The sequence below is a fragment of the Oncorhynchus keta genome, chromosome 5 (assembly GCF_023373465.1).
Source record: "Oncorhynchus keta strain PuntledgeMale-10-30-2019 chromosome 5, Oket_V2, whole genome shotgun sequence".
In the NCBI taxonomy this organism is placed as follows: Eukaryota; Metazoa; Chordata; class Actinopteri; order Salmoniformes; family Salmonidae; genus Oncorhynchus; species Oncorhynchus keta.
The window spans coordinates 23,438,771-23,451,657 of record NC_068425.1 but is presented as its reverse complement, the minus strand read 5'-3'; the positions used below and the strand labels follow the sequence as shown (position 1 = coordinate 23,451,657).

General features: G+C 45.2%; 1 protein-coding gene across 4 annotated transcripts in view; it reads left to right on the top strand.

Moving 5' to 3' along the window:
* The window catches only part of LOC118376123 (liprin-alpha-3-like), a 186,229-nt gene that overhangs the window by 127,116 nt on the left and 46,226 nt on the right, over positions 1 to 12,887 (top strand). For 3 of the 4 annotated variants that reach the window (XM_052519149.1, XM_052519150.1, XM_052519151.1), the window contains one exon: positions 11,396 to 11,497. In XM_052519149.1, coding sequence (XP_052375109.1) covers positions 11,396 to 11,497 — 102 coding nt within the window. Of the gene's footprint in view, positions 1 to 11,395; positions 11,498 to 12,887 lie in introns of those variants that run through there. The other variant, XM_052519152.1, reaches the window with a different exon arrangement.

Here is a 12,887-nt window from a genome sequence, read left to right as displayed (position 1 = left end):
TGTCTTCCTTTTCTCGTTTTCCCCTGTCTTCCTTTTCTCGTTTTCCCCTGTCTTCCTTTTTTTCCGTTTTCCCCTGTCTTCCTTTTTTCTCGTTTCCCCCCCTGTCTTCCTTTTCTTTTCTTCTCGTTTCCCCTGTCTTGTTTTCCCCCCTGTCTTCCTTTTCTCGTTTCCCCCTGTCTTCCTTTTCTCGTTTTCCCCTGTCTTCCTTTTCTCGTTTTCCCCTGTCTTCCTTTTCTCGTTTTCCCCTGTCTTCCTTTTCTCGTTTCCCCTGTCTTCCTTTTTCTCGTTTTCCCCCTGTCTTCCTTTTCTCGTTTCCCCCTGTCTTCCTTTTCTCGTTTTCCCCTGTCTTCCTTTTCTCGTTTTCCCCTGTCTTCCTTTTTTTCTCGCCCCTTCTTCCTTTTCTTTCGTTTTCCCCTGTCTTCCTTTTCTCGTTTTCCCCTGTCTTCCTTTTCTCGTTTTCCCCTGTCTTGTTTTCTCGTTTCCCCCTGTCTTCCTTTTCTCGTTTTCCCCTGTCTTCCTTTTCTCGTTTTCCCCTGTCTTCCTTTTCTCGTTTTCCCCTGTCTTCCTTTTCTCGTTTTCCCCTGTCTTGTTTTTCCGTTTCCCCGTCTTCCTTTTTCCGTCTTCCCCTGTCTTTTTTTTCTCGTTTTCCCCTGTCTTGTTTTTCCGTTTTCCCCTGTCTTCCTTTTCTCGTTTTCCCCTGTCTTGTTTTTCTCGTTTTCCCCTGTCTTCCTTTTCTCGTTTTCCCCTGTGTTGTTTTTCCGTTTCCCCGTCTTCCTTTTTCCGTTTTCCCCTGTCTTCCTTTTCTCGTTTTCCCCTGTCTTGTTTTTCCCCCCTGTCTTCCTTTTCTCGTTTCCCCCTGTCTTCCTTTTCTCGTTTTCCCCTGTCTTGTTTTTCCCGTTTTTTTTCCCCCCCTGTCTTCCTTTTCTCGTTTTCCCCCTGTCTTCCTTTTCTCGTTTTTTTCCCCCCTGTCTTGTTTTCTCGTTTTCCCCTGTCTTCCTTTTCTCGTTTTCCCCTGTCTTCCTTTTCTCGTTTTCCCCTGTCTTCCTTTTCTCGTTTCCCCTGTCTTCCTTTTTCTCGTTTTCCCCTGTCTTGTTTTTTCTCGTTTCCCCTTCTGTCTTGTTTTTTTCGTTTTCCCCTGTCTTGTTTTCTCGTTTCCCCTGTCTTCCTTTTCCTTTTCCCCCTGTCTTCCTTTTCTCGTTTCCCCTGTCTTGTTTTTCTCGTTTCCCCTGTCTTCCTTTTCCGTTTTCCCCTGTCTTCCTTTTTTCTCGTTTCCCCCTGTCTTCCTTTTCTCGTTTTCCCCTGTCTTCCTTTTCTCGTTTCCCCTGTCTTCCTTTCTCGTTTCCCCCTGTCTTCCTTTTCTCGTTTCCCCCTGTCTTCCTTTTCTCGTTTTCCCCTGTCTTCCTTTTCTCGTTTCCCCCTTTTTCCGTTTCCCCTGTCTTCCTTTTCTCGTTTTCCCCTGTCTTGTTTTTTTCTCGTTTCCCCTGTCTTCTTTTTCTCGTTTTCCCCTGTCTTGTTTTTCTCGTTTCCCCTGTCTTGTTTTTCCGTTTCCCCCCTCTTTTTTCTCGTTTTCCCCTGTCTTGTTTTCCCCCCCTGTCTTGTTTTTCTCGTTTTCCCCCTGTCTTCCTTTTCTCGTTTCCCCTGTCTTGTTTTTTCTCGTTTCCCCTGTCTTGTTTTCTCGTTTCCCCTGTCTTGTTTTCTCGTTTTGTCTTTTTTTCGTTTCCCCCTGTCTTGTTTTTCTCGTTTCCCCTGTCTTGTTTTTCTCGTTTTCCCCTGTCTTGTTTTCTCGTTTTCCCCTGTCTTCCTTTTTCTCGTTTCCCCCTGTCTTTTTTCTCGTTTTCCCCTGTCTTCCTTTTTTTCTCGTTTTCCCCCTGTCTTCCTTTTCTCGTTTTCCCCTGTCTTGTTTTTCTCGTTTCCCCTGTCTTCCTTTTCTCGTTTCCCCCTGTTTCCTTTTCCCCCTGTCTTCCTTTTCTCGTTTTCCCCTGTCTTCCTTTTCTCGTTTCCCCCTGTCTTCCTTTTCTCGTGTTTCCCCTGTCTTCCTTTTCTCGTTTTCCCCTGTCTTCCTTTTCTTTTCCCCTGTCTTTTTTCTCGTTTCCCCCTGTCTTTTCTTTTTTCCCCTGTCTTCCTTTTCTCGTTTTCCCCTGTCTTCCTTTTCTCGTTTCCCCTGTCTTCCTTCTTCCTTTTCTCGTTTTCCCCTGTCTTGTTTTCTCGTTTTCCCCTGTCTTCCTTTTTCTCGTTTCCCCTGTCTTCCTTTTCTCGTTTTCCCCTGTCTTGTTTTCTCGTTTTCCCCCTGTCTTCCTTTTCTCGTTTCCCCCTGTCTTCCTTTTCTCGTTTTGTCTTCCTTTTCTCGTTTTCCCCTGTCTTGTTTTCTCGTTTTCCCCTGTCTTGTTTTTCTCGTTTCCCCCTGTCTTCCTTTTTCTCGTTTTCCCCTGTCTTCCTTTTCTCGTTTCCCCTGTCTTGTTTTTCTCGTTTCCCCTGTCTTGTTTTTTCTCGTTTTCCCCCTGTCTTCCTTTTCTCGTTTTCCCCCTGTCTTGTTTTCTCGTTTTCCCCTGTCTTCCTTTTCTCGTTTCCCCCTGTCTTGTTTTCTCGTTTTCCCCTGTCTTGTTTTTCTCGTTTTCCCCTGTCTTCCTTTTCTCGTTTTCCCCTGTCTTCCTTTTCTCGTTTTCCCCTGTCTTCCTTTTCTCGTTTTCCCCTGTCTTGTTTTTCTCGTTTTCCCCTGTCTTCCTTTTCTCGTTTCCCCTGTCTTCCTTTTCTCGTTTTCCCCTGTCTTGTTTTCTCGTTTTCCCCTGTCTTCCTTTTCTCGTTTCCCCTGTCTTCCTTTTCCCCCTGTCTTCCTTTTCCCCCTGTCTTCCTTTTCTCGTTTTCCCCTGTCTTCCTTTTCTCGTTTCCCCTGTCTTCCTTTTCTTTTTCCCCTGTTTGTTTTTCTCGTTTCCCCCTGTCTTCCTTTTCTTTTTTTTCCCCCTGTCTTCCTTTTCTCGTTTCCCCTGTCTTCCTTTTCTCGTTTTCCCCTGTCTTCCTTTTCTCGTTTCCCCCTGTCTTCCTTTTCTCGTTTTCCCCTGTCTTCCTTTTCTCGTTTTCCCCTGTCTTGTCTTTTCCCCTGTTTTCCTTTTCTCGTTTTCCCCTGTCTTCCTTTTCTCGTTTTCCCCTGTCTTGTTTTCTCGTTTCCCCCTGTCTTCCTTTTCCCCCTGTTTTCCTCGTTTTTTTTCCCCCTGTCTTGTTTTCTCGTTTCCCCTGTCTTGTTTTTTCTCGTTTCCCCTGTCTTGTTTTTCTCGTTTCCCCCTGTCTTGTTTTTCTCGTTTCCCCCTGTCTTGTTTTTCTCTTGTTTTCCCCTGTCTTGTTTTTCTCGTTTCCCCTGTCTTGTTTTTCTCGTTTCCCCTGTCTTGTTTTCCGTTTTCCCCTGTCTTGTTTTCTCGTTTCCCCTGTCTTGTTTTTTCCCCCTGTCTGTTTTCCCCCCCCTGTCTTGTTTTTCTTGTTTTTCTCGTTTCCCCCTGTCTTGTTTTTCTCGTTTCCCCCTGTCTTGTTTTTCCCCCTGTCTTGTTTTCCCCCCTGTCTTGTTTTCTCGTTTCCCCCTGTCTTGTTTTTCTCGTTTCCCCCTGTCTTGTTTTCTCGTTTCCCCTGTCTTGTTTTCTCGTTTCCCCCTGTCTTCCTTTTTCTCGTTTCCCCCTTCCTTTTCTTGTTTTCCCCTTCTTGTTTTCTCGTTTCCCCTGTCTTCCTTTTCTCGTTTTCCCCTGTCTTGTTTTCTCGTTTTCCCCTGTCTTGTTTTTCCGTTTTCCCCTGTCTTCCTTTTCTCGTTTTCCCCTGTCTTGTTTTTCTCGTTTTCCCCCTGTCTTCCTTTTCTCGTTTTCCCCTGTCTTCCTTTTCCGTTTTCCCCTGTCTTCCTTTTCTCGTTTTCCCCTGTCTTGTTTTCTCGTTTTCCCCTGTCTTCCTTTTCTCGTTTCCCCTGTCTTGTTTTTCTCGTTTTCCCCTGTCTTGTTTTTCTCGTTTTCCCCTGTCTTGTTTTTCTCGTTTCCCCCTGTCTTGTTTTCCTTTTCCCCCCTGTCTTGTTTTCCCCCCCTGTCTTGTTTTTTCTCGTTTCCCCCTGTCTTGTTTTTTCCCCCCCTGTCTTGTTTTTCTCGTTTTCCCCTGTCTTGTTTTCTCGTTTCCCCTGTCTTCCTTTTCTCGTTTTCCCCTGTCTTCCTTTTCTCGTTTTCCCCTGTCTTGTTTTCTCGTTTCCCCCTGTCTTGTTTTTTCTCCTTTTGTTTTTTCTCGTTTTCCCCTGTCTTGTTTTTCTCGTTTTGTTTTTTCCCCCCCTGTCTTGTTTTTCTCGTTTTCCCCCTGTCTTGTTTTTCCGTTTTCCCCTGTCTTGTTTTCCGTTTCCCCTGTCTTCCTTTTCTCGTTTTCCCCCTGTCTTGTTTTCCGTTTTCCCCTGTCTTGTTTTTCCGTTTTCCCCTGTCTTCCTTTTCCGTTTCCCCCTGTCTTCCTTTTCTCGTTTTCCCCTGTCTTGTTTTTTCTCGTTTTCCCCTGTCTTCCTTTTCTCGTTTTCCCCTGTCTTCCTTTTCTCGTTTCCCCCTGTCTTCCTTTTCTCGTTTTCCCCTGTCTTCCTTTTCTCGTTTTCCCCTGTCTTCCTTTTCTCGTTTTCCCCTGTCTTCCTTTTCTCGTTTCCCCCTGTCTTCCTTTTCTCGTTTTCCCCTGTCTTCCTTTTCTCGTTTTCCCCTGTCTTCCTTTTCTCGTTTTCCCCTGTCTTCCTTTTCTCGTTTTCCCCTGTCTTCCTTTTCTCGTTTTCCCCTGTCTTGTTTTTCCGTTTCCCCGTCTTCCTTTTTCCGTTTTCCCCTGTCTTCCTTTTTTCGTTTTCCCCTGTCTTGTTTTTCCGTTTCCCCTGTCTTCCTTTTCTCGTTTCCCCCTGTCTTCCTTTTCTCGTTTCCCCCTGTCTTCCTTTTCTCGTTTCCCCCTGTCTTCCTTTTCTCGTTTCCCCCTGTCTTCCTTTTCTCGTTTCCCCCTGTCTTCCTTTTCTCGTTTCCCCTGTCTTCCTTTTCTCGTTTCCCCCTGTCTTCCTTTTCTCGTTTCCCCCTGTCTTCCTTTTCTCGTTTTCCCCTGTCTTCTTTTTCTCGTTTCCCCCTGTCTTCCTTTTCTCGTTTTCCCCTGTCTTCCTTTTCTCGTTTTCCCCTGTCTTGTTTTTCCGTTTCCCCTGTCTTCCTTTTCTCGTTTTCCCCTGTCTTGTTTTTCTCGTTTTCCCCTGTCTTGTTTTCTCGTTTCCCCCTGTCTTGTTTTTCTCGTTTCCCCCTGTCTTGTTTTCTCGTTTCCCCCTGTCTTGTTTTTCTCGTTTCCCCCTGTCTTGTTTTTCTCGTTTCCCCTGTCTTGTTTTTCTCGTTTCCCCCTGTCTTGTTTTTCTCGTTTCCCCCTGTCTTGTTTTCTCGTTTTCCCCCTGTCTTGTTTTCCGTTTCCCCTGTCTTGTTTTTCTCGTTTCCCCTGTCTTGTTTTTTTTCTTTTCCCCCTGTCTTGTTTTCCCCTGTCTTGTTTTCTCGTTTCCCCTGTCTTGTTTTTCCGTTTCCCCTGTCTTCCTTTTCTCGTTTTCCCCTGTCTTGTTTTCTTTTTCCCCTGTCTTTTTTTCCGTTTCCCCTGTCTTCCTTTTCCGTTTTCCCCTGTCTTCCTTTTCTCGTTTTCCCCTGTCTTGTTTTCTCGTTTTCCCCTGTCTTCCTTTTCTCGTTTTCCCCTGTCTTTCTTTTCTCGTTTTCCCCTGTCTTCCTTTTCTCGTTTTCCCCTGTCTTCCTTTTCTCGTTTTCCCCTGTCTTGTTTTTCTCGTTTTCCCCTGTCTTCCTTTTCTCGTTTTCCCCTGTCTTGTTTTCCGTTTTCCCCTGTCTTCCTTTTCTCGTTTTCCCCTGTCTTGTTTTCTCGTTTTCCCCTGTCTTGTTTTTCTCGTTTCCCCTGTCTTGTTTTTCGTTTTCCCCTGTCTTCCTTTTTCTCGTTTTCCCTGTCTTGTTTTCCCCCCTGTCTTGTTTTCTCGTTTCCCCTGTCTTGTTTTTTCTCGTTTCCCCCTGTTTGTTTTCCCCCCCTGTCTTGTTTTTTCTCGTTTCCCCTGTCTTGTTTTTCGTTTCCCCCTGTCTTCCTTTTCCGTTTTCCCCTGTCTTCCTTTTCTCGTTTTCCCCTGTCTTGTTTTTCTCGTTTTCCCCTGTCTTGTTTTCCGTTTCCCCTGTCTTCCTTTTTCCGTTTCCCCCTGTCTTCCTTTTCTCGTTTCCCCTGTCTTGTTTTTCCCCCTGTCTTCCTTTTCTCGTTTCCCCCTGTCTTCCTTTTTTTTCTCGTTTCCCCCTGTCTTCCTTTTCTCGTTTTCCCCTGTCTTCCTTTTCTCGTTTCCCCCTGTCTTCCTTTTCTCGTTTCCCCCTGTCTTCCTTTTCTCGTTTTCCCCTGTCTTCCTTTTCTCGTTTCCCCCTGTCTTCCTTTTCTCGTTTTCCCCTGTCTTCCTTTTCTCGTTTTCCCCTGTCTTCCTTTTCTCGTTTCCCCCTGTCTTCCTTTTCTCGTTTTCCCCTGTCTTCCTTTTCTCGTTTTCCCCTGTCTTGTTTTTCCGTTTCCCCGTCTTCCTTTTTCCGTCTTCCCCTGGCCTTTTTTTCTCGTTTTCCCCTGTCTTGTTTTTTCTCGTTTCCCCTGTCTTGTTTTTTCTCGTTTCCCCCTGTCTTGTTTTTTCTCGTTTCCCCCTGTCTTGTTTTTTCTCGTTTCCCCCTGTCTTCCTTTTCTCGTCTTCCCCTGGCCTTTTTTTCTCGTTTTCCCCTGTCTTGTTTTTCTCGTTTCCCCCTGTCTTGTTTTCTCGTTTCCCCTGTCTTGCTTTTCTCGTTTCCCCTGTCTTGTTTTCTCGTTTCCCCCTGTCTTGTTTTTTCTCGTTTTCCCCTGTCTTGTTTTCCGTTTCCCCTGTCTTCCTTTTTTCTCGTTTTCCCCTGTCTTCCTTTTCTCGTTTCCCCCTGTCTTGTTTTTCTCGTTTTCCCCTGTCTTGTTTTCCGTTTCCCCTGTCTTCCTTTTTTCCGTTTTCCCCTGTCTTCCTTTTCTCGTTTTCCCCTGTCTTCTTTTTCCCGTTTTCCCCTGTCTTCCTTTTCTCGTTTTCCCCTGTCTTCCTTTTCTCGTTTTCCCCTGTCTTGTTTTTCCGTTTTCCCCTGTCTTCCTTTTCTCGTTTTCCCCTGTCTTGTTTTTCCGTTTTCCCCTGTCTTCCTTTTCCGTTTTCCCCTGTCTTGTTTTCCGTTTTCCCCCTGTCTTCCTTTTCTCCCCCTGTCTTGTTTTCTCGTTTCCCCCTGTCTTGTTTTTCTCGTTTCCCCTGTCTTGTTTTTCTCGTTTCCCCCTGTCTTGTTTTTCTCGTTTCCCCTGTCTTGTTTTCTCGTTTCCCCCTGTCTTGTTTTTTCTCGTTTCCCCCTGTCTTGTTTTCTCGTTTCCCCTGTCTTGTTTTTCTCGTTTCCCCCTGTCTTGTTTTTCTCGTTTCCCCCTGTCTTCCTTTTCTCGTTTTTGTCTTGTTTTTCTCGTTTCCCCCTGTCTTGTTTTTTCTCGTTTCCCCCTGTCTTGTTTTTCTCGTTTCCCCCTGTCTTGTTTTCCCCCCTGTCTTGTTTTCTCGTTTCCCCCTGTCTTGTTTTTTCTCGTTTCCCCCTGTCTTGTTTTTTCTCGTTTTCCCCTGTCTTGTTTTTCCGTTTCCCCTGTCTTCCTTTTTCCGTTTTCCCCTGTCTTCCTTTTCTCGTTTCCCCCTGTCTTGTTTTTTCTCGTTTTCCCCTGTCTTGTTTTTCCGTTTCCCCTGTCTTCCTTTTTCCGTTTTCCCCTGTCTTCCTTTTCTCGTTTTCCCCTGTCTTGTTTTTCCGTTTTCCCCTGTCTTCCTTTTCTCGTTTTCCCCTGTCTTCCTTTTCTCGTTTTCCCCTGTCTTGTTTTTCCGTTTTCCCCTGTCTTCCTTTTCTCGTTTTCCCCTGTCTTGTTTTTCCGTTTTCCCCTGTCTTCCTTTTCTCGTTTTCCCCTGTCTTGTTTTCTGTTTTCCCCTGTCTTCCTTTTTCCGTTTTCCCCTGTCTTGTTTTTCTGTTTTCCCCTGTCTTCCTTTTCTGTTTTCCCCTGTCTTCCTTTTTCCGTTTTCCCCTGTCTTGTTTTTCTGTTTTCCCTGTCTTCCTTTTCTCGTTTTCCCCTGTCTTGTTTTTCTCGTTTCCCCCTGTCTTGTTTTCTCGTTTCCCCTGTCTTGTTTTTCTCGTTTCCCCTGTCTTGTTTTTTCTCGTTTCCCCCTGTCTTGTTTTTTCTCGTTTTCCCCTGTCTTGTTTTTTCGCGTTTTCCCCTGTCTTCCTTTTCTCGTTTTCCCCTGTCTTCCTTTTCTCGTTTTCCCCTGTCTTCCTTTTCTCGTTTTCCCCTGTCTTGTTTTTCCGTTTCCCCGTCTTCCTTTTTCCGTTTTCCCCTGTCTTCCTTTTCTCGTTTTCCCCTGTCTTGTTTTTCCGTTTTCCCCTGTCTTCCTTTTCTCGTTTCCCCCTGTCTTCCTTTTCTCGTTTTCCCCTGTCTTGTTTTTTCTCGTTTTCCCCTGTCTTCCTTTTCTCGTTTCCCCCTGTCTTCCTTTTCTCGTTTTCCCCTGTCTTCCTTTTCTCGTTTTCCCCTGTCTTCCTTTTCTCGTTTTCCCCTGTCTTCCTTTTCTCGTTTTCCCCTGTCTTGTTTTTCCGTTTCCCCGTCTTCCTTTTTCCGTTTTCCCCTGTCTTCCTTTTCTCGTTTTCCCCTGTCTTGTTTTTCCGTTTCCCCTGTCTTCCTTTTCTCGTTTCCCCCTGTCTTCCTTTTCTCGTTTCCCCCTGTCTTCCTTTTCTCGTTTCCCCCTGTCTTCCTTTTCTCGTTTCCCCCTGTCTTCCTTTTCTCGTTTCCCCCTGTCTTCCTTTTCTCGTTTCCCCCTGTCTTCCTCTTCTCGTTTCCCCCTGTCTTCCTTTTCTCGTTTTCCCCTGTCTTCCTTTTCTCGTTTTCCCCTGTCTTGTTTTTTCTCGTTTCCCCCTGTCTTCCTTTTCTCGTTTTCCCCTGTCTTCCTTTTCTCGTTTTCCCCTGTCTTGTTTTTCCGTTTCCCCTGTCTTCCTTTTCTCATTTTCCCTGTCTTGTTTTTTCTCGTTTCCCCCTGTCTTGTTTTTTCTCGTTTCCCCCTGTCTTGTTTTTTCTCGTTTCCCCCTGTCTTGTTTTTTTTCTCGTTTCCCCTGTCTTGTTTTTTCTCGTTTCCCCCTGTCTTGTTTTTTCTCGTTTCCCCTGTCTTGTTTTTTCTCGTTTCCCCCTGTCTTGTTTTTTCTCGTTTCCCCCTGTCTTGTTTTTTCTCGTTTTCCCCTGTCTTGTTTTTCCGTTTCCCCTGTCTTCCTTTTTCCGTTTTCCCCTGTCTTCCTTTTCTCGTTTTCCCCTGTCTTGTTTTTTCTCGTTTCCCCCTGTCTTGTTTTTTCTCGTTTCCCCCTGTCTTGTTTTTTCTCGTTTCCCCCTGTCTTGTTTTTTTCTCGTTTCCCCTGTCTTGTTTTTTCTCGTTTCCCCCTGTCTTGTTTTTTCTCGTTTCCCCCTGTCTTGTTTTTTCTCGTTTTCCCCTGTCTTGTTTTTCCGTTTCCCCTGTCTTCCTTTTCTCGTTTCCCCCTGTCTTGTTTTTTCTCGTTTTCCCCTGTCTTGTTTTTCCGTTTCCCCTGTCTTCCTTTTTCCGTTTTCCCCTGTCTTCCTTTTCTCGTTTTCCCCTGTCTTGTTTTTCCGTTTTCCCCTGTCTTCCTTTTCTCGTTTTCCCCTGTCTTGTTTTTCCGTTTTCCCCTGTCTTCCTTTTCTCGTTTTCCCCTGTCTTGTTTTTCCGTTTTCCCCTGTCTTCCTTTTCTCGTTTTCCCCTGTCTTGTTTTTCCGTTTCCCCCTGTCTTGTTTTTTCTCGTTTCCCCTGTCTTGTTTTTTCTCGTTTCCCCCTGTCTTGTTTTTTCTCGTTTCCCCCTGTCTTGTTTTTTCTCGTTTTCCCCTGTCTTGTTTTTCCGTTTCCCCCTGTCTTGTTTTTTCTCGTTTCCCCTGTCTTGTTTTTTCTCGTTTCCCCCTGTCTTGTTTTTTCTCGTTTCCCCCTGTCTTGTTTTTTCTCGTTTTCCCCTGTCTTGTTTTTCCGTTTCCCCTGTCTTCCTTTTTCCGTTTTCCCCTGTCTTCCTTTTCTCGTTTCCCCCTGTCTTGTTTTTTCTCGTTTTCCCCTGTCTTCCTTTTCCGTTTTCCCCTGTCTTCCTTTTTCCGTTTTCCCCTGTCTTCCTTTTCTCGTTTTCCCCTGTCTTGTTTTTCCGTTTTCCCCTGTCTTGTTTTTCCGTTTTCCCCTGTCTTGTTTTTCCGTTTTCCCCTGTCTTGTTTTTCCGTTTTCCCCTGTCTTGTTTTTCCTTTTTCCCCTGTCTTGTTTTTCCGTTTTCCCCTGTCTTGTTTTTCCGTTTTCCCCTGTCTTGTTTTTCCGTTTTCCCCTGTCTTGTTTTTCCGTTTTCCCCTGTCTTGTTTTTCCGTTTTCCCCTGTCTTGTTTTTCTCGTTTTCCCCTGTCTTGTTTTTCCGTTTTCCCCTGTCTTGTTTTTCTCTTTTCTCCTTTATCAGTAGTTACCACTGATGTGCACACTGACAGCCCAGTCCCTAATCTTCCTACCAGTCCACTGAACACAATAATCAACAGTGTTATGTTATAATGCTCCAGGGCATGTAGAATTACACCATATACTGGAAGAGATGGACTGAGCACCAATGCCTCCCAGTGGCTTGTGGAAACGCCCATGATTCAGTCTTCACATGCTCCAGGACACTGGCGGTTGCATGCCTTTCCTTACTGTGATAGTGAATGTGTGTCACGGCTTGGTCACGCATGGGTAAAGTCCATCTGAGCCAAGATGGCCGTCAGGACAGAGGATGGTACAGTGTCATATGTGGCCATATGTCAGCCTAGCCTACACAACGTGGCTGGCCCCGCCATGGCCATGAGGAATGGCCATGAGGTGTTCACTGGAGTGTTATGAGCAACCCAGGTCAGGAACATAGACATTATCTGCTCCCAGATATACGTAGTTGGAAACTCAACGTCATACTATAGACACAGTGGTGTCACACATACACACACATTGGATGCTGTTGGGAGGAGCTATAGGAGGATGGGCTCATTGTAATGGCTGGATTGGAAGGCTTGGAATGGGGTCAAACGTGGTTTCCATATCTTTGTGTGTTATCCCCTTCTATTCATCCCATTCTAGACATTACAATGAGCCCGTCCTCCTATAGCTCCTCCCACCAGCAACCACTGTGTGTGTATGTGTGACACCAGTGTGTCACAGGTCTGTAATTTAAATGTTTATTTTTTTTCTCGTTTAAATGTTTTTGTGCTTAATTTTTTAACTGTTTGTAATTGTGCTGTATGTATGTGTGCTATTATACTGTATATGATTATGGCTACACACAGTGTATTGTGAGTAACGTCGCCCCCTTGTGTCTCTGCAGGAGTTTGCAGTGCTGACCAAAGAGCTGAATGTCTGCCGGGAGCAGCTGCTGGAGAGAGAGGAGGAGATAGCAGAACTCAAGGCAGAGAGGAACAACACACGGGTTAGTCTGACAGCTCGGTGCAACCAATATGTCAATACCTCTCATAAATAAAAGTAGTGATGAAGTCAATCTCTCCTCCACTTTCAGCCAAGAGAGATTGACATGCATATTATTCATATTAGCTTTCTGTGTACATCCAGGGGTCAGCCGTGCTGCCCTGTTCTGAGCCAATTGCAATTTTCCTAAGTCCTTTTTTGTGGCACCTGACCACACGACTGAACAATAGTCAAGGTGAGACAAAACTAGGACCTGTATGACCTGCCTTGTTGATAGTGTTGTTAAGAAGGTAGAAACTAGGGCCTGTAGGTCCTGCCTTGTTGATAGTGTTGTTAAGAAGGTAGAAACTAGGACCTGTATGACCTGCCTTGTTGATAGTGTTGTTAAGAAGGTCGAAACTAGGGCCTGTAGGTCCTGCCTTGTTGATAGTGTTGTTAAGAAGGTAGAAACTAGGACCTGTATGACCTGCCTTGTTGATAGTGTTGTTAAGAAGGTCGAAACTAGGGCCTGTAGGTCCTGCCTTGTTGATAGTGTTGTTAAGAAGGTAGAAACTAGGACCTGTATGACCTGCCTTGTTGATAGTGTTGTTAAGAAGGTCGAAACTAGGGCCTGTAGGTCCTGCCTTGTTGATAGTGTTGTTAAGAAGGTAGAAACTAGGGCCTGTAGGTCCTGCCTTGTTGATAGTGTTGTTAAGAAGGTCGAAACTAGGGCCTGTAGGTCCTGCCTTGTTGATAGTGTTGTTAAGAAGGTAGAAACTAGGGCCTGTAGGTCCTGCCTTGTTGATAGTGTTTTTAAGAAGGTAGAAACTAGGGCCTGTAGGTCCTGCCTTGTTGATAGTGTTGTTAAGAAGGTAGAAACTAGGGCCTGTAGGTCCTGCCTTGTTGATAGTGTTGTTAAGAAGGTAGAAACTAGGGCCTGTAGGTCCTGCCTTGTTGATAGTGTTGTTAAGAAGGTAGAAACTAGGGCCTGTAGGTCCTGCCTTGTTGATAGTGTTGTTAAGAAAGTAGAACTAGGGCCTGTAGGTCCTGCCTTGTTGATAGTGTTGTTAAGAAGGTAGAAACTAGGGCCTGTAGGTCCTGCCTTGTTGATAGTGTTGTTAAGAAGGTAGAAACTAGGGCCTGTAGGTCCTGCCTTGTTGATAGTGTTGTAAAGAAGGTAGAAACTAGGGCCTGTAGGTCCTGCCTTGTTGATAGTGTTGTTAAGGCAGAGCATCGCTTTATTATAGACAGACTTCTTCCCATCTTAGCTACTACTGCATCAATTTGTTTTGACCATGACAGTTTACAATCTAGGGTTACTCCAAGCAGTTTAGTCATCTCAACTTGCTCAATTTCCACATGATTTATTACAAGATTTAGTTGAGGTTTAGGGTTTAGTGAGTGTTTTGTTCCAA